Genomic DNA, 20,467 nt, shown 5'->3' with positions numbered 1-20,467 from the left:
CTTTCTGACAAGCTTCAGAGAAGGGCTACCCAAACATGTGTAAGCGATGACATTTACCTCCTGAAATCATTAAGGCTGCCCAGAGTGCCACAGAGAGCTCCACTCTTGTGAACATACATATGTGCATTATCTGGCGATGGCCATCGTAAATGTCTCTTACCAAAGTTCACGAGTGGGGAAAGCCTGCTACAGAAAGCCACTGCTGCAGCTGCTGCAGTTGGTTGGGAAGGGCTCCAAGAGCTACCAACGGTGCCCTGGTTGTGCAGTTGTGTTTGCTGAATGTGTGCTATGGAGGAGGAGCAGAGATGGCCACTGCTGAACACTTAGAAGCTGATGTTAGCACTGTGCGATCGGGAGGACTTCCGGGTCACAGAGCACCAGGACAGGCAATGCTCAGACATCGTGGTGCTCAAGAACCCGGAAGTCCCATGCACAGGAGGATGAATGTGCCCACCCCTCCCCGCACCAGAGGGCCTTCACATGCCACCCCAAGAACTTTCAGTGATTCTCAACCGAATGACTCAGGCTTCCAGACAACAGGCTAGACGATGGAGAAAGTTTCAATGGATGTGAAGATAGGATTGTATTTTAAATTACAAACGTAAAAAAAATCTATGCCACAATGTTTATGTTCCGAATAAAATTTTTCTCTGACATAGGCGAATGTGAGACATGAATATTTGAATATTAAGCAGCTCGAAATAAAATAGGTCACAATTTCACATGCACTGGAAAGATCAATTCAATACGGCCAAAATGCAAAAAGGCTGAGAACCACCTTAAAGCTGTGAGAGCCCACTCCCACCCCCACCCCCTACCACCTCCCCTTCTCCCCGACATTTGCATCAGTTGCAGGGTATCTCATGCAAGTCCAGTATTTCTCACAAATAAAGTGCATGAATCCTTAAGAATCACCAGACACAAAGGGTTGACTAGCTCGTGGACACAAAGTACAAGAAACGGGAAGAATGGCGCTGATATATACATGTTTCTCTATGTATCAATTTACCCTTTGTCTTTTTTTCCCTGTAAAAGCCAGTTAAGACAGACACCTGGAATGGAAACCAAAACTTAGACGGGACAGGTTGTAACTGTGGATTTCCAGACCAAGTATGTTTCTTGTTTTAGGACAGCATTTACACATTATCCAGTCACAAAGCACATGAAGTGTAAGAGACAAAGCACCTCAGAAGCCACCAGACATTACAGAGTTTTCGCATTGCTGGGGCGAGTGACAGGACACTGCGACACACTACAAAGCGCAAGTTCAGGAAGAGAAAACAACCGTTTGTAGCCTTACATTATGAACCTGATGGATCGCTGAGAAAGGAAATCCAGCATTCTGATTGGTCCAGATTTCACAGACAGACGACTGCTGGTATAAACAGAAAACTATCTTATCTTGTCAATATTTAAAACATGGCAGCTACCAATGTATACCGGGAGAGGGAGGGAGGGAGAAAACAGCAGAATAAAAGAATCACATTTCTTTAAAAAAAAAATTAAAAGACTGTGTAGGGTACACGAGGTTTAATATTTGACTTCCAAGTTATTCTTTTTTGCTTAAAAGCATCTTGGGGTTGGCTGCAGGTGAGGTGGGGTGGGAGCGGGGATGTGGAGGAAACCATTTATGTGTTAGTGCTATAACAAGGTAAATTACAAATAAACTCATGGCTCAGAAAATGTAAACTATTTTTTTTTTTTTACTTTTGCCATAAAGAAAAGCAGCACCTCCCCTCTTCATTGAGTGTTATTTTCCAAAAATAAAAATATTTCATCGAAAGGCAGGGAAGGTGTCTTTAGAACCAGCTAAACATCTGGAGTTTCATATCTTCAATGGTCAAGAATAAACCAGTAAAAGATGCTTGTGCCTCCAGGGATGTCTAGGGTGGAGCTCTGTGGATGAAAACCCATAGGTACCTGTGCAGCAGAGGTATGCTGGAGGATCCCTTGCCTAGGCAAAGGGACTGGGGCCAGGGAAGCCCAGCAGCCATTATGGGTGCAGTGAACCAGCATCCTCACTGGGCTCTCCACCACACCAGCAGAAATCTAAAACTGCAATGTGTGCTCAGAATCAAATGCTCGGCCAACCAACACCTTCCTGAAGTGCTGCATGTAACCTGAGGGGCTAGGAGCTTGCTTTTTTCAGAGTTGTTTTCATGAATGTTGTCATCATAAAAGACACTGGACTTGGGAGGTCCAGGTAGAGCGTTTGCTGAGCTACACAGAAAAACTGTCGAAAACCAGCATCCCCCTCCCCCACCAAATAAAATCCAAAACACAGAAACCGAGTAATAGGCTATGGTCTGGACTCGGTTAGCAAGTCCTGTGTGTCCCCAGAAACCCCTGTGGATCTGACAAAGATCACTGCAGGATAGGAACTCATACACCCACAGTATGTCTTGGAAACCCACTGAAGGGCAGCCATAAACAAACTGTGGAAGCAGACTTGTCCCCGATTAAGGTTTCCTCCTCTGCCATCTTCCCAGAGACGCTCACCAGATGTTAGCATCTCTGTCCAGTGAGGATGCTTTCCCACCATACGTGTTCATTTGCTTTCTAGTCCTCCCCTCTCTGCCTCATGTGAGGGAGATAGACTGCAGATACCCGGCATTCTGTAAGGAAGTTATACCCTGGGGTCTGGCCATCTCCCATTTATCGGCCTCTACTTTAAACTTAAAGTCATTTTTCTCTGCAAGAAGGTCTTCCAAAAATTCATTCTCTAGCCAGTTGAGTTTTGGGGCCACTCATCCCACCTTCTCTGTCTCTAGTAGCTTCTTTCTGATTTAAACATACAGTATCCCTTGGTATCTATGGGGCAGTGCTTCTTGAACATAACTTATATACACCTTGCCGAACATCACAAAGGATATAACACATAGGTGTTATACTATACTGTCTAGGGAAAAATGATAAAACACATGGTGATACACTGCACTGTCTAAGGAAACAACATGTCAAAATCAGGCAGCATGTTCAGGTTTTTGATCTGCTGTAATTTGTATCTATGGATGCAGAAAGGAAGGATGTAGATGGCCGCCTGGACTGACTCTAGGCTTGGTTGGATTTCCATCTTCACTCGCACTAAATGTATTCGTATGATTCCCTCAGGCTGTTCACCCCTCTCATCCACACTCCCGAGTAAGTTCTGTGACTCAAAGCTCTTAGCTCTTGCATATACTTCTAACACCACCAGGAGCCAACACACCATCCATCGCCTGACAGAGGGAGATGTCAACATTCAGAGAGACTAAACTGAGGACCCATGCAGTGGAGACAGATAACAGCTTCTGAGATGGTTAGGAGGCAGGCAAGGCTACAGGGACTTCATCAGAAGGCAGAGAACCTAGTGAGAGGGACTTGGATTTCTGAGCCTGAGGCTCTTCACTGAAGAGTCTCAACTCTGTAACTCTAAACACGTAAAAGTTTTATTGCTTTCCCATCATTAGCTCTGAATAAACCAGGCATGAGAGCACTTAATGTTTCAGGTGGGTGGCAGAGCTTCCTGGTCACTTTGAGTCACATGGGATTCCTTTTATATAAAATGCTATCTCATTGCTGATTCTCACTTTCCTCTTCCTCCCGAATGGCCAGCCTTGGAATGTAGGACACCAGAAGTAGTGAGAGAAGTGGGGTAGGAGGAAGGAATGGGCAGTGTGGTCTCTCTTGGAGTGCCGTCTCTGTGTTCAGTTGGGGGGAGGACTTGGGAAAATGATACAGTGGCAAGCAGGGGAGGGGCTTAGCTACCCTGCTCTCTTGCAACACCCCTGGGCATACACACATCTCTGTCACACAGGAAGAGGAGACAGACTTTCAGGCCACTGTTCTCAAGTCTCTGCTGGGATTCTTAGGCTCTGTCTGTCCTTCAGTAGGACAGTAGGTGCTACAAGCATCTAAATCTATGTCAGGGCCAGTCCTCCCTCTTGGCCAACACTCCCAAAATCCCGACGCACATGTCTTCTGGGGCCCTCTTCAGTCCTATGCTGGGAGATCATAAGGGCATACTGTCCTGTATTCCAGAGGAATGAAGGGAGAGCCTCTGACTTTCCTGAGGGGCTCAGGTCTTTGCTTTTCCCTAGGCCTGATTCTCTGGCCCGAAACAGGCCCTGGCATTGGGAGGACAATGCCTTGGTGACTTTGGGAAACTTGAGCAGGTGTCAGCCCCTTGTATCGGCAGCTTTTCTTTAGAGAGTCAGGCATTTGGAGTCTGTAGGGCAAGGCCCACTTGGTACACTGCTACATAACATGTCTTCCAACCATAATACTACCAGAGCTAAGCAAGGCACAGAGCTTCCTGTGCAACAATTATTTGACAAATGTATTCTCTCAATAGAGGGAGACAACCCCTCACCTCTTTCTCATATATACTGAAGGGTTTGCACATGTTTTTGCCTGTAGCAGCTGCCACGATATCCAGTTTTATATTGATACATAAATTGATATTAGTAAAGTCTTAAATGCAGAAGGAGTAAAAACTTTGAAATTCCTTATCGTTGTGAATCATTATGAATGGTAAAAAAAACCCTGCTTTTAAGACATGGTTTAAATGAAAGGAAGTTAATCAGTCTTTTAGTTAGGAAGATTTTTAATAGACAGGACATACATTCCAGATAGACAAGCTGCTTTGTTGGCAGTAAATAATTTGCTAGACCTACCTGCCAGCCAGATCAGGAGGGTAGACTTTAACAGATATATATTCCTAATATGAGATGGCCCTTCTCCTAGACACAGGGCCATGAGGCTAAATGCGGTAAGCTTTGACTATAGAAAGCCATTTCATCTATGAAGACACTATTCAGCCTTGAGAAAGAAAAAAATACCAGTGATAACATTTCATCTCCTGTGGGAGGTATACTAGAAAATTGATGACTCAAACTGTGGTATTTTTTTTTTTAATTTTAAATTATGGGTTCATGTGTGTGCTTGTGCATGTGAGCTCGGTACCCTCAAAGGCCAGAAGATAGCATCAGATCCCCTGCAGCTGGAGTCACAGGCAGTTGTGAACCATTTGACAACTTGGGAACTTACATGGGTCCTCTGCCAGAATACTACATGCTTTTAACCACTGAGCCATCTGTCCAGCCTCTACGACTAAGTATTAATGAACCTTTAGAATTTCTCCATCTGCAAGAAGAAGAAGTTCTTGGCTTATTTGACCAGGTCACTTGTGCTAAATGGGAGAGGGATATGTATGTGTGTGTGTGTATGTTTGTGTATATATATATATATATATATATATATTATATCTACTAGGAGTTCTTGGTAAGTGGTAATGAAACAGTCAGCGCTGTAATTCATTATCCTTTGCATTGGTCTACTTCGTTCTGGCCTTTTGTACTATTAGTAAACCAGAGAGTAACTTAGAGAGTTCTTGCTAGAAGAATGCTTAGTTCTTCCTGATGAAGACCTGACAAAAGGTTCAGCTTTGCTGGACAAGAGGGAACGCTTGTCACATCATCTCTGTTAGAGGACTCTTGTGGAGCTTGGTGACTGTCATGCAGAAGGCGGCCCCTCATTCCCTTGCTATTTCGTTTGCTTCTCAGTGTTCTCCCAAACTCCTGTCTACATAGCCCTCGAAAGCTGGTTTAGTTTATCTGAGACGGAATAACCATGAAATCTAAATAAGTGGGGTTTAACTAAAGATAAGCTAGTCTGTCTGTCTTTCTCCTCCTCCTCCTCCTCTTCTTCCTTCTCCTCCTCCTCCTTCTCTTCCTTCTTCCTCTCTCTCTCTCTCTCTCTCTCTCTCTCTCTCTCTCTCTCTCTCTCTCTCTCTCTCTCCAAGTTTGGAGGCCAGAGGACAACTCATGGATTGTGGATTCTGGAGATCCAAGTCAGGTCTTCAGGTTTGGTACCAAGTGCCTCTCTTTACCCTCTGAGCCATCTTGCCCAGCCTACAGCAGTCTTAAAATTGTGATGACATCAATAATTTAATTTTACTTTTTTGATGACTGACACCCATTAGAAGGGATATAATTAGGCTGGATGTGGTGGTGCGTGCTTCTTTAATTCCAGCAGTACTCAGGAGGTAGAGGTGAGTGTGAGGTCAACCTGGTCTATATAGGGAGTTTGGGCCATGTAAAGACCCTGTTTCAAAAGAAGGAGGAGGGGGGGAGAAGGAGGAGGAGAAGAAGAAGAAGAAGAGAGAAAAGGGAGAGAGGGGAGGGAGAGGGGGAGGGGGAAGAAGAAAAAGAAGAGGAGGAAGAGGAGGAGGAGGAGGAAGAAAGGAAGGCATGTAATTTTTTCTCTTGGTTCAGAACTTTCTCTTGACTCCGGCATGTGTCCTTAAAGCATTCATCTAGATTGTTACCATGCTGTACCTTGGGTCACCATGACTTGCCTTCAGAAATTATTAGCACAACACACTTGAATTCAAATCTAGTCACAAAACACAAAGAATCTACCAGTCTCCAAAGTTTTCTTCCTAGAGATGGCTTTCTTCTCTACTCAACTGATAGCAGTCTAGCGGTTTACAGCAAATTATCCCTCTCATCTTCCATTAGGCCTTCCCTGATGCAACATTCTGGAAAAAAAAGCTAAAAGTCTCCCACTACAGAGCAGAACACTCCTGTTTTACACAACGCCATTCTCCGTGGCCAGCTCAATTTCTTGTTCTTTAGATAATGTCCCCACCTGAGCTCGCTCTGCTGCCACCGGTTTTCTTGACCTACTTGATGTGTTTATCCCCATTTCTATTTCCTGTCCTTCTCTTGTTCCTATTAGCTGGTCAACCCTGGACACTAGAGTCTGGACTCTTCTATCCTTTTTGACTCTCCTTGGAGGTTGTTCCTAGTCCTATCTTCCATGTTTGTATCGTCAGTCCAGACCTCTCTCTCTCTCAGAATTCTCTCTCTCGCTCAGGATATCCCAGCAGCTGACTTGATGCCTCTACTCACTCAGTTGGCATCTCAACCTGAAATGCCTCAACCCATACTTTCAATGAGCCAGAAGCAGTCCCTGGTCCTTAGTCCTGATTTCACTTTATGTCTAGCAGCAAATCCTCCTGTACTTTCTAACTGAGCTCTCAGTACCCGAGGTCAGCCCTACCTCTTTCGCCCAATCATCCTTTTACATCCTAACTAGCCTCATTACTTCATTACTTCCGTACTTCATGACTTCCTTACTTCCTCCATTACTTCCACCCTTGTCCTCTTAGGGTATACTCATGACACAGGAGCCAAAGTGACCCATTGAAAAACGAAGGCCCAGGCTGTGACCTTCAGCTCGCCTTATCTGAGAAGAAAACCAGTCTTCACAGTAACCTCTAAGGTTCTCTGTCTTCTGACCTCCACACCACTTGTTTCCTCTCCTCTCCTGTCCACTCCTCCAGCTCATTGTCTAGGCTGGATTTGTTTGATTCTATTGTTTGGCAGGTCTAATCAAGTCTGCTTAAGGAGCTGCCAAGATCACTGGCCTTAAGCACCCACACAGAGACACTTGCTTTAAAGAGTCTGCCTTTGTTCCACCGCTGTAAGAGATCCTCTTCGTCCACATGTGCCAGGGCTGGCCCCCTCATTCCCTGAATTCTCTTCCAAAGTCATGGGCTTGGAAAGGCATTCTCTGAGCTCTGAAGCATTTTCTATGCCATTCAGGGAGACATGTTTTTTTCTATATTGCCAAATGATCGTTCTTTCAATCTGAAGTGCAAGGTCTGGGGAAAGTTTAGAGCATATGAAGCTCTCTCTCTAGTACTCTGACATTCATCCAAAAGATAGTGGTGGGTCATTTGAGGCATGCAAGGACTGGGGCAGGAATCAGTCTTGCTTTTAATTGATGTTTATGGAAGGATGGTTGCTATGGGCATGATCTGTTCCATAACCACCTTCAGAGGGAGCTCACCTGGGGTTGAGAATTTGATGGTGGGTCTCCGATAGAGCAGAGTGTTGACAGCTCCATTCACGAAGCTATTCCAATTAGGCCCTGCAAACCTTCAGGGAAGGCTGCTGATATGGCATAGTTAGTTTAATAAGGAAACGTGAATATAGCCCTCCAGTCAGATTCTATATGTGATGAAAATTTCTATCTTATCTTAGACCTAAAAAAAAGGACTTTCACCCATATGTCTTTCGCTGGTATAATACTTTCCCACTTGAGGGTGTTCAGAGATTGTCCAGGGGGACATATGAAAGGTTCAGAATGAAAGGAACAATGGAATCTATTCCTTCTCCCAGATGACAACGCTCTTAAAGCAATACAAAACAGGTTCAAAGGCAGAAGCAAAAAAGGAGGCTCTACCAGAGGAAGCCTCAGCCTTAGCCAGTGATCTTGGCAGCTTCTTGAGCAGGCTTGATTAGACCTGTCAAACAATGGAGTCAAACAAACTCAGTCCAGCTAAGCCTCCCATGGAGACTTCCTTCCAGCAGCCATGGCTCTGTGGCTCCTACTTCTGTGTGCATACTAACTAGATGCCCAAAACTTCTGCTTCTTCTGAGCTATCCAGAGACCATAGGTCAGATCTGGTCACTTCGTCTATCTCTCCTAGACTGAGACTGATCCTCCTCCCACTCATTTGATGTGAGCTGTGAGCTGAACACTAGGCACCCTTACTGCTGGACCTGATTTTCATTCTTCCCAGCAGCCACACTGTCAACCTCTCAAGTTCAGGATTGGCATCTATTTCTAGTTTCAAAGAGTGAAAGACAGGAGTGACTACATTGCCGACCCTCTTTACAAAAGTTTCCGATGAGTGCTTTTATCTGCATTGAGCGAAAGAGTCAAGAAAACTCAACTTTCCCTCTTTTTCCTCTCTAAAGAACCATCTTTCCAAAACTTCACACTCATGACCTTCCCCTGAGGTCGATTGGAAAGATTCTTGGAGGTGAAGAGTTGGGCCAACTGGTGTTTCTCTGGTAACATCTGTATGCGGGACCCACTGTTGCAGGTGTCAGCAATGTAAGGGTTAGCAAGCTCGAGAGGAAGCAAACAGTGTGCTTCCACTGGAATGGGGCAAGCTCAGGTACTGTGTACTCAGGTATCTTCCTGAACTCCTCATCCTCCTCACTTTCTCGCCTCATCCTTGTTAACTCTCTTCCTGGTTCCAGCAGGACATTAAATAATCTTTCAGTGTGGCAGGGAACTGTAGGCTTAGGGTATTGCTATTACCTACTGGTTGATAGGATCTATAACCTGAATCCCCTAAAATGACAGTTGCAGCTGTCCTTGGTGTGGCACACTTATTTGTAAAATCTCTTTGCAGGAGAAAAACAGAGGTGGATTAAAAAAAAAAACAAACAAAAAACAAAACATGAAGCCGTCTGTGTGCTCAGTGTACAGCTCTCCAGGTCTCTCTGGAGTTCTCTTTGTTGCTGTGAATTTAAGACAATTGGGACCATGCTGTTTATAGCAACAGGCCTTTGCACATAGTCTACCTCAAAGCTGAAATGCCATCAGACAGCAGCAAGAAGAAATATTAATAACTTGCTCAGAACAGCAACAATCAACTCTTTATCATAGCAGGGACTGCTGCAAAGAATCTAGATTTTTTTTTTACAAAGTAATTTTTTCTTTTCCTGCTAGTAATGGCTTTCCAAAATATACATTACAGTCCTTTCTTGCAGACAGAGGCCGTCATTTTCTTTATTTCAACTCATTTGTTAACTCTATGTTCAACATTCATTTCTTGTTTCTGGTTAAAAAGAAGCACTGGACAGGGCCATTTGTTAGGGGATATTTTCTGAGATTCCACTGTGTCCTCATTTTTTTCCTCATGGAGAATCTGGAGGAAAAAACAAGAGCTGGCTGAACCCTCAATCACCCTGAGTGATGCCAATTTAGGAGGGTTCTGGTAGGAACCTACAGCTTCCCTCAGCTGTCCTTTGTGCAAGGCCTCACTTGATTCACTGGGAAATGACCTAAGAGGTACGCTTTCCACTTAAGTTCTTGCATTTAGCATAGTACAGAGCTGGGAAGGGGCGAGCTGATGTGCTGAGTCAAACCCAAGTCCTACAAGTGCTTCAACAGTCTAGAGTCACTAAGACAAAGAACTTGATAGGAATAATACAAATGGAGAAAAGTCCAGCGCTGTTGTGTGCTGAGAAGGGAGGCGTGGCTTATGTGCATTGAGAGAAAGGGGAAGGCAATCAATTGCCTTTTGTCTTAGTACCTTGTGTACACCACAGAAATACCAACCAGGCATAACACCAACCTTGCAAATATCTTATAACTCTATGTGTGATAGTTATAGGATATAAGAAAATATATATAAGATGTAAGAAAATATAATTAAATATTTTGAAATGCCATTCATAAGGATCTTGACAGGTTCAGTGTATTTAAGAATAGTTGTGCATCATCAATCCTCTCTCGAGGAGGCTAGCTTATAACCTAAGTGGGAACTGTTTACAACTGTAAGGGATACTACTCTACACCATTGGAGAGGTTTGGGCTTACGAGCTGGAAAATAAAAATAGTTTTGTAAGTTCTATGCATTTATTCTGTTGCCACTGAAAAGGCAGGATGAAGAAGAAAATTAGAGGCAATGATACATTGGAAGGTGACCCCATTGCATAGCTTCAGAGTCTCTGGAAGGTTCTGACAACTATTACTCTATTCGTACTCCAAAGCAAGGATGCGTGCTAGGTATCAGTCAAGAGAACTAAGGGGCTGGTCCAAGTTGACAGATGTGGGATTTCTTTTTTTTTTAGGGTTCATTTCTTTACTTCAAATCTGGGAGCCTAAAAGCTCATCAAATTAATCGTGAAAACTGACATCAATACCCTTATAATGTGACTAATTTCTACTCGAGATCGGCAGGCTTGGCAAGTCAAGAGAGTTTATTTAGTCAGTCACTGTGGCTATTTCTGTCTACTTAGAAGCGAATCCCATTTCTGGCAAGAGGAATTTGACTGTTCATGCGGAGAGCCCCTTTCCTAGCACAGCGCACACAGAAATGGACACACATACCTCTACTGCTGTGACTGACTTAGGAAGAGACAACTGATGCAAACCAGGCTGATCTGAACTGATTGGACTCAAACCACAATTTCCAGATGGAAGGATTAGCTCTCTTTGATATAGGACCAAACTTTAGAGAAGCTGGACTTGAAACTCCCCACCTGTGGGGCAAGCCTATTAGGGAAAGGAGCCGGCATAAAAGAGCACAGGGAACCTCAGAGGAAGGATCCTGGGTCAGCAAGCCTACAAAACCCACAAGGTTAGCTCTACTGAAATGGGGTTTTCAAATATTGTCCTATTTCTTTATTCAGAAAATAGAATCTTTTCAATTGACTTTAAAAAAGAAAGAAAAAAGACACGGTCTTGTTTTAATTGGTAACAATCCTTTGAGTAAGCACCCGCATGTGGAAGGAAGATGGAAACGCCAGAGCTTAATGATCCTGACTTTAAGACCACCTGGCTATAAACACCTGGCTATAAGACCACCTGGCTATAAACACCTGGCTATAAGACCACCTGGCTATAAACACCTGGCTATAAGACCACCTGGATATAAACAATTGGCTATATTCACCTGGCTATAAACACCTGGCTATAAATACCTGTCTATAAACACCAGGCTGGCAAAACACCTGGCTAAAAAACCACCTGGACTTTCCAGCAAAGTGACTCAGTACAACCCTTTCAACATTAGCCATCTTGAGATGTTTTGTTGCTGTGGTTGCTCACACGCATCCAGAGAGTCCTTACTGGCATGGTACTTTAACCATGCACTAACAGAATTAACTGAAAGGTATGCACCACCAGCCCTATTTCCTCTATGTTTTTTTTAAAAAAGGCTCTCTTTATTTTTATCACTAGAAGAAGAAAAGGGGGAGGGAGAGGAGAATGATAGAATTCTTCTACCCTTTAAAATTTAGCAAGGTCAGATTATAACAGCTGAAACTCTGACCCACGGACTCAAGAACTGGACTGAATATAATGAGGAACATTCCAGAAAATTTAACAAGTAGAAAAATAGCCTGGCGCGTGTCTTTGAGAGCATGCTGCTCAATGTCAGCAAGCCTGAGGCGCTATGAAAACCACAAGGTCAGTTCCACTGAACCCGGGTTTTCAAATATTGTCCTATTTCTTTATTCCGTTGAAAATAGAATGTTCTCTATTGACTTAAAAGGGGGGGGGGAAGGTTTTAATTTCTCCAGAAAAATAATTGGAGGAATTTAGGTCTGACTAAAGCCTGTCAGGACAAACTCCAGGCACCACACTTGCTTCTTTGATGAACTTGCAGAGAACAAAAGACTCCAGATGTATAATACAAGGAGTGGACCTCAAAAGGTGACTCTCGGAGCTAAGAAAGGGTATATTTTGAGATGAGGCAATGGACTGAGTAAGTTAATAAAGAAAGTATGCAGCACTTCAGGGGTAAGTCTGCGTCTGAAAGCACTGTTTTCTCCTTGTGCTTGGTGTGAGGCCTTCCGCAGCAGAGGTGGTCAGTCTGGCTTCTCAGCTCATGGAGTGTCAGCATCTCAAACTGTCTCGGAAGCTGAGGTGTCAGCTGGTCAACTTGACAAGCTGCGAGGCAAGAAGCTCTTGGTGTCAGAGGATTCTTTCTCAGCCTTCTTTTTCCACAATCTGCCTGTGCTTCAGTAGGAAGAGGCTCTCTAGTATCCTAATGCTACCACCCGTTAGCACAGTTCCTTACGTCGTGGTGAACCCCCAATCATAAAATTATTTTTGTTGCTACTTCATATCTGTCCCTTTGAGACTGTTGTGAATCGTAAGGTCAATATCTGATGAGCAAGACATCTGATGTGTGGCCCCTGTTAAAGGATCGTTCAACCCCAAAGGGGTTGTGACTCACAGGTTGAGAACCACTCTTCTAGACTATGGAAGAAAAAATTTGAAAGCATGGGCAGACAAAACCTTTATAAGTAGGAGCTTTCTGATGAAAAAAAATCTAAAAATGGAGTAGCTAATGGACGGACATTAGAAAGTATCTGATGTAATACGGTAGGAAAGACTGTTTCTTCCAACATGGCTATTATTTTCTGAAGAGTCATACTGTAAGCTTCAAAAAATGCTGAGCAACTAGGTAGAACATCTGGGAAAAACCAATCTCTTCTCTCGGAAGAAATAGGGTAGTGTAAATAAATGATACGCTTTTGTCATTTTTAGAAAAAGGCGTTTTGGCGGACATCTGTACTTCTTGAGCTATTTTATGTTCTGCTCCAATGCCATACCTGCTTGCCTGCTAATGCGTTCCAGGCCATGATGATCATCAAACTAACTATCTGAAGCCTTGTAACCATCTCAAACTTATAACCATTATAAGGCCCAAATAATCTTTCTTCCACAAGTTGTTTGTCATAGCAATAAAAAGTAACTAAGATATCTATCTATCTATCTATCTATCTATCTATCATCTACCCATCCATCTATCCACCCATCCATCTATCCATCCATCCATCCATCCATCCATCCATCCATCCACTACATGTCTATCTACCTGGCCTTAATACTTTTGCACACATCATCTGATATACACAAATCAGGACAGCAGGCATTGTTCACATCGTAAAGCCAAGTAAATTAAAGCTCAGAAATACAAAATGACTTGGTCCAAGTTGCACAGACAGAAAGAAATCAACTCAGAACCCCAAATGAAGAAACTACAAAGAAAACAGCTTCACTAGTTGAAGAAACACCCAGGCAAGAATTTCTGTATACGGAGTATATTCCACACCCTGACACAAAGCTTTTTGTAGACTTGGGAGGACATAGTGGTGCCAAGGTGGAAAGGGTCTCTAGTTTATCTGCTGTAAACCTTGTCACTTTTTACTCGACAGGCTTCCCAACGGCAGCCATGAGCGGATCCATGAAGTTTCTGCTAAGCTACTCATGACATTTCTTTTTTTTTTTCCCCCGGAGCTGGGGACCGAACCCAGGGCCTTGCGCTTCCTAGGCAAGCGCTCTACCATTGAGCTAAATCCCCAACCCTACTCATGACATTTCTTCTGTTACCCACACCTACATATATGTAATCTGTCACAACATATGGAAAGCTGGTATTTGTTGAACTGCTATTAAACTGTTTGATAGGATTGGGCCTCGGGGGCAACGGTCATGGTAAGCTGCCATTTATTTATTTATTTATTTATTTATTTATTTATTTATTTTTTTGGTTTCTTTTTTTCAGAGCTGGGGACCGAACCCAGGGCCTTGCGCTTCCTAGGTAAGCGCTCTACCACTGAGCTAAATCCCCAGCCCCTAGCTGCCATTTATTTACAAGGACAGGCTGTAAGGAAGATTAAATAAGAGAAATTTACGGTGAAACCCAGTAGGGACCAGTGGGGAAGATGGCAGCAGGGCCCTCCCATGAATCCCCCTATTTCCTTCCCTTTAATAATACCAAAAGAATGAAGATTGTGAAACTAATATGTGTAAATTACTTTCAAAGGAGGGGGTAATTGATCTAGTTATAGATATTAAGTAATTCTTCGTAGATCAAGAAAAATTAGGCCTTCAGCTGAGTTAGCTTTCTAATAAATTAGAAACCATTTGGAAAAAGCCTTTAGAGTGCCTACAATATGCTCCTGGCCGTACTGTGGGACTTTTCCTTATTTTCATAACGAGAGCAGTCAAAACACAAAGCATTCTACACCATCGATTTTCCTTGGTAACATCTAAGCTGATATTATGGGTTTGGAGGAACTGTGTTTCTCTTACTATTTAGAGCTAATCTTTATTCGTAAAGACATATGGAGTATTTCATTTTTCCTATGAATTTCTGCAAAGGGATGTCTTCTATAGATGGCCACTGCTGCGCAGTGTGTAGGGGACTTTGCTCTTTTCTTCCTGAGTCCAGAGACCGCGACTTCTGAATACCATAAATCCAGCTTCCTCCTTGCCTCATTTCAAGAGCGCATCGGCTTCTCCAAAGTGTCATTCAAGAAAACTTCTACGTGTTGCAATCAGGCCTTTGATAGTGGGAATATTTTCCTCCATCTGGTGTAGAGCCCACATTACATTCCCTGTCTCGTCTCCACAGAAACTAGAACATAATGGTGTTTTGCCAAGTGCACGATGCACATCAGCAGTGAGCAAGGCACCTTCTTCATGCTACAAAGAGATTAAAAACAGATGCTAAGATACCCTGGAAATTTAAAGGCACCATACACACGGAGGCATAATTATGTAAGTGTGAGCACAACATTTATTTATTAGGGGTAGGGAGATGGAGACCCATTCAGTAACTTCCGGGCTAATGAGCTCAGTTTAGAAGCCTAGGCTGGTGAAACTACATTTTAGCACGGCAGGAAGACCATTGTCTAGATGTGCCTGCATCATTATACTCACGTTTCAAAGTGTTATTGGTGCTGGAATCAATTCTGCTTTTCACATAGCGCTTATATTGGAATAAATGAAAAGCAGTTATATTTGCAAAGCACCTGTATTTCAAGACAGGTATTATTTATTTACTTATTTATTTACTTATATTCTCTCTCTCTCTCTCTCTCTCTCTCTCTCTCTCTCTCTCTCTCTCTCTCTCTCTGCGTGTGCGTGCATGAGGGTGCATGCATGCCAGTGCAGCATACCACAGTACACATGCAGAGGTTGGAGGAGAGATTGATCTGGTTTTCTCTTTCTATATGTAAGCTCTAGGGATGAAGCTCGAATTGTTAAGCTTGTTGGTGAGTGCCCTTACCCATGAGGCCTTCTTGCTGGTATCATTCATACTGTTTTAAATACTACCCTAGCATTACATTTTCAATATCCGCCAACAGACAAAGTTAACAGGCAGAATGCATATTATACTGATCTCAATTTAAGTTTTGACTTAGCTTCCTTCACTTGAGCAAAGTAGAATTTTCTGGGCAGGTTTCGAGAAGGCAAAAGTCCTGTGGATGGCTGCAGCCGCTTAGAACTTAGTGTTTTAGCCTTGGGCTGGTATTTCCGAATCTCCGTAGAGGTGAACAGGAAGATGTCAAAGGGTTTGTAAGCATGAGACCCTGTCCTGGGAGTCTCCTACTAATTATGTCCCCCTTCTTTAGCAGGAAAGAAAATGAGCACAGAGGTGGACTTCACTATTTTGTGGGAAATAGAGAGGGATTAACCTATACTGTAAGCCTCTTGGGAGAAAATCCTTGGGGAAAGAGGACTGGAACCACACCGCTGGTTGAAACGATGCTTGCTTACAGGGATTTTAATGGCTGGTTCCAATCCTTTGAAGTCCAAGTTGATCAGCTCAATATACAAATGCAGGGGAAGATATGATCCTGGGCTAGTATTTCAGACTGTCATAAAAAGCAAACAGACAGCCAATGACCCCAGTTCCAAATGGAGATGATTAAGAAAGAGAACAAAACAGAACATCAACTGAGTGGCTGACTATAATGAAAGGCAGATAAATTGGACTGTTCAGACAACAAAATCACCAAGTACTTCATATTTTGAAGGATTAAAATTTTGGAATAGTGCTCTCTTAAGCAGCATACAGTCACCACTCCATGGTCTTTGTCCTTGCTAACACAGTCTCAAAACAAATTAAAAAAACCCAAAGGAATACAACCTAGAAATTTGCAGTACCAGAATCTCTTTTTCTTATTGATTAGTTTCCAGTGGTGCAGTCTTCTATTTTCTCTGCAGCTAAAGTGTGATATTGAACTGCAGGATTCTAGAAGCTTCTAATAAGCTCCGGGCTGCCGATGGAGGCCCTGTCTCTATCAGACATTTGATCGCTGTTACTTGGACCCGAGAGGTAAATAAGTATGTTCGCAGCCTCTCTACCATAGCCCTCCAACCTGCTGATCTCACTCTGCTCCCTGCTCATGGGCTTTCCTCACCGGGCCAGATAAAGGTTCATTCAATTTTCTCAGGTCAAGACAAGTCCTAAAAGGGAATGCATTTCAGGATGAAGTGACAGGAAAAAGATGTGAGCTATTAAATGTACTCCTGCCCCCTGCTTGGGATTCAGCAGGAGAAATTAAGGGACTGACCTTGCCACATTACTTTGAGTATCTTCACATGGGCAGAAGAATAATTAATTCCTCATTGAAGACTCTGCCCTATGTGGACAAATTTTGCAAATGATAGGTAGCTGATTCTTTTGGTTACTGAAAGTGACTCAGCCAGTAATAGTTAATGCTCATGAAAGACCTATTCTGCCTTACTCAAGAAGAGAAGGGTCCAAAAATGACTACATTTTAATGGCTATATAAAGACCACATGGTTCAAGGTTGAAAGCCATGTCTCTGAGACGTTGTCATTTGATAAACTGAACCATGGAGGTGATCCACGAGTACTAATCCACAAATACTAAGAGCTAGAAGTGAAAGAGTAGCTTCGGGAGGGGCCTGGATCCTCCTCATTTAGAAGAGCCTCAGTTGGGGTTGGGGATTTGGCTCAGTGGTAGAGCGCTTGCCTAGCAACCGCAAGGCCCTGGGTTCGGTCCCCAGCTCCGAAAAAAAAGAAAAAAAAAAAAAAAAAAGAAGAGCCTCAGTTGAAACATCAATCGGATTTAAAAGTAATACCCAACCACCAAGAATAGGAAAAGTGTCCTTTTCTCCCCTTTCCCAATATTCCATCCTGCTTAAAAACAAACATAAGCCCCAACCCTGCTACTACTGAGAACAATTTGGTATGGAGACACAGTAAAGCAGGCCCTCTCTCAGTAAGGGCATTGTAAGCAATAGAGTCATGGTTTCTAGAACATTCTCTTCACATGGTTCTTCCTTGAGTTAAAATGCAGAGACTTTAAAAAAATTAACAACTAAGGCAAAACAATTATAGTCAAATTTTCATCTTTGAGTTCTCGGCTAATGTTGAGTCAGAAGGAGGAATCTCAGCGCTTCAGGCTGAGCTGACCATGAGGATACAAAGAACAGATTCTATCCTCAGCCATAGATACATTGTATCTCTGCTTGGAGGGACAAAGCTACAGAGACAGTTGCCAGTCTGACACAGCCATGTGTCACTGTTCAGCTATGGCTGACTCAAATTTCTGAGAAGAGACCCGGGGGACAGAGTCAAGTGAACATTTTGTACCATGGAGGGAAGACTGGACAAGCGCAGCTCTCTTTTCAAATATTTGCGTTTGACAGTTGTTGCTACTTCTCCTTGTTCAAGGTGATCATGTGGGATGATGTAACGACTCTCACTAGGGTAACTGTAGGTAAGCTTGGGAGGAAATGATGTCACATGTAGTTAATCTTTTCCCCCAAACTCCTGCTCTGTCATCCACCCAATCTCCATTTAAAACCTAGAGTTTTACATTCATTTTTGTTGTGACTTGATTCTGATTCTGAGCCAAAAAAAAAAAAAAAAAAAAAAAAAAAAAAAGACTATGAGTGCAGTGAGGCCAGATCTAATTAATCCACAGAGAATGGGTTTCAATGGGATACACATGTGTCCATCTCCTAGAGGGGGCTGGTCCAAGCTAGTTCAAGAGAGCACAGACTGCAGCACACTTTATAAAATGGTACCTTTCAACGGAGGCATGGATGGCGAGCATCCATTGTGAGCTGCTGTTCAGTATTTGAGCGCATTACCCGCTGCAGGCAGAAGGCAAACACATCACAGAGGCTTCAAACACCTTACCTGAGCCATCTGTCTCTCCAGCTTTGATCGGGGAATATCATCAAAGTAGTTTTCATTTCTTCTCCTCCTTGCATCGCCCTGCATGATAATGTGAGGGACGTCTAGGGAGCCACCAGTGGTGTAAGTGCTTTGGCTAAGTGATGGAGACAACTGAGGAGGAGTGTGATTACCACTGGGTTCCTGAATGGAAATACATCATGAAATAAATACCATGCTCTTTGTGGCTAGCCTTTGGTTTCAAAAATTGTGAAATACGAAACACAACAAGCTATGGGGGTGGGGTGGGGTAGGGTGGGAGTGGTTTTCACTCATCCACTGGGATCGCAAACAGTCTCCTGTTTAATCCTATTTAACGGTGTGATCAAGTCAATACTCCTGCCTCCTGGATGATTTCAGGTCCAAGTATTTAAAGTATAATCAGGTGTCATTTTTTTTAAAACCCAATACCCAGGTAGATGATCTCAGGAAAGGGTACCCTAACTATCACATATTGACCAGGGAAGGAACTGTGGGCAGCTCATCCTCACTGGGGTGGATGTGCCGTTACAAGAAGCTAACATGGGACCAGATGGGTCTTGACCTTCTCTCAAAGTGTGGTGGGACAATAGGGCTGGGAAGTTGGACACAGTATGGCAACATAGCATGTCACGCGACGTACAGACTGCAGAGCAATGCGTATAATGACAGAGGATGCTTTTCAACAGCAAAGACAACTCTAGCTGCAAACTGGCCGAAAGCAAGGAGGGACAGCAGTGGCCAGGCCTCGGGATTCACAAGCCACAAGAGGGCTGGAATCATCAGATTCGGCAGGCCACATCTTCCCCTGACTTCCTTTGGCAGCATTAGACCCATTTTTTTTTTTTTTTTGCTTGACTTTCCCCTGTCTTTAATTTGTTATTTCTCTAATTTTTTTCTTGGGAGTCAGGTTGAGAGGTTCGGAAAGGAAAGGCCAGGGAGCAGACTGGAATTTTCCATTCCTCTGAAGAGGCTTCTCAGCGTAATTACACTGATGGTGCTTGAAGTCCTCCTGTCCTTTCCCAGAGTAAGAGGGGGGCAAGATAATAATCCCTTTCTAGCCTAATTTTTCTAATTTTTTGGAGGACCCCTCTTTTAGGGAGTCATAGATACGAGTCTTCTGCTTTCCTTCTACCCCAACTCCTGAAGTTGCCTACATGTATCCTAGCATATCCCACCCCCCCCCCCGCCCCAGTACTCAGTTCTTCCTGGCTCCCAAGGGAGCACCCCATGAATTCCTGCATCTCATGGTCTCTGCTTATTTTCCTCTTCAAAGCTGAATCAGACTCATGATCCTAGAAGCTTCTGTCCTGTCCTGCTCCCAGCCGATGTTTACTGAAGTCACCTCTGAGGGCTGTTTATTTCCCTAGGAGCATGTGCACAGAGGAATGAGCCATCCTCATCATTTGTGGCTACCTTCTCTGACATTTGAGATGGGAACATGATGCAAAAAGCTCAGGAGTAAACACAGAGCTGAGCTTGTTGAGGAAACCTTGTTTTTCCAATGGACTTTAGAAGAGAGAAAGGAAGGGAGGCTACACTCTACGTCTTTACCATCTTGCCAGGGAATCGACTCTACACTTCTTTTTGCCTCTTCTTTCTTGCTTTTCTTATTTGTTTTACATCTTACAGTTTTTCTCTAGTTCTTACACCCCCTCCCCCCTGTTTCTGAAATATAGCTGAAGGAACCAATTGGAGTTTACTAAATAAACATCTAAAGCCTATAGTCTAAATATTTTGAAGTGAGTAAAATGGTCATTTCTCATCTCTCGAAAAACAGAAGACCCTGAGGTTAATTTTAAATTGATTTTTACTTAACTGTGGTCCTTGATCGATTTCTTTTTCTGTGGGTTTGAGGAGTCTGACAGAAAACTCATTTCCTTTCTCTTGGGAGTGAGAAACTACAGACGAAGGGAGGTGGGTCTTTAAAGGGTGGTGGCTAGTTAAACTGAATTCTTTCACAATG

The 20,467-nt window shown here is 43.3% G+C and overlaps 1 protein-coding gene across 15 annotated transcripts in view; it reads right to left on the bottom strand.

Moving 5' to 3' along the window:
• The window catches only part of Anks1b (ankyrin repeat and sterile alpha motif domain containing 1B), a 1,165,904-nt gene that overhangs the window by 56,968 nt on the left and 1,088,469 nt on the right, over window positions 1-20,467 (bottom strand). For 6 of the 15 annotated variants that reach the window (XM_063263442.1, XM_017594833.3, XM_017594832.3 and 3 more), the window contains exons 19-20: window positions 18,487-18,666; window positions 1,301-1,375 (exon numbers count right to left, since the gene is read on the bottom strand). The exons of 3 other annotated variants lie outside the window; for them this stretch is intronic. In XM_063263442.1, coding sequence (XP_063119512.1) covers window positions 1,301-1,375; window positions 18,487-18,666 — 255 coding nt within the window. The remainder of the gene's footprint in view (window positions 1-1,300; window positions 1,376-18,486; window positions 18,667-20,467) is intronic. 6 more of the 15 variants (NM_001271371.3, XM_063263441.1, XM_039079047.2 and 3 more) reach the window with 2 other exon arrangements.

The sequence above is a fragment of the Rattus norvegicus genome, chromosome 7, assembly GCF_036323735.1.
Source record: "Rattus norvegicus strain BN/NHsdMcwi chromosome 7, GRCr8, whole genome shotgun sequence".
NCBI classification, from domain to species: Eukaryota; Metazoa; Chordata; class Mammalia; order Rodentia; family Muridae; genus Rattus; species Rattus norvegicus.
Note: the sequence above shows the minus strand (reverse complement) of the source record. Positions and strands in the feature narration are given on the sequence as shown.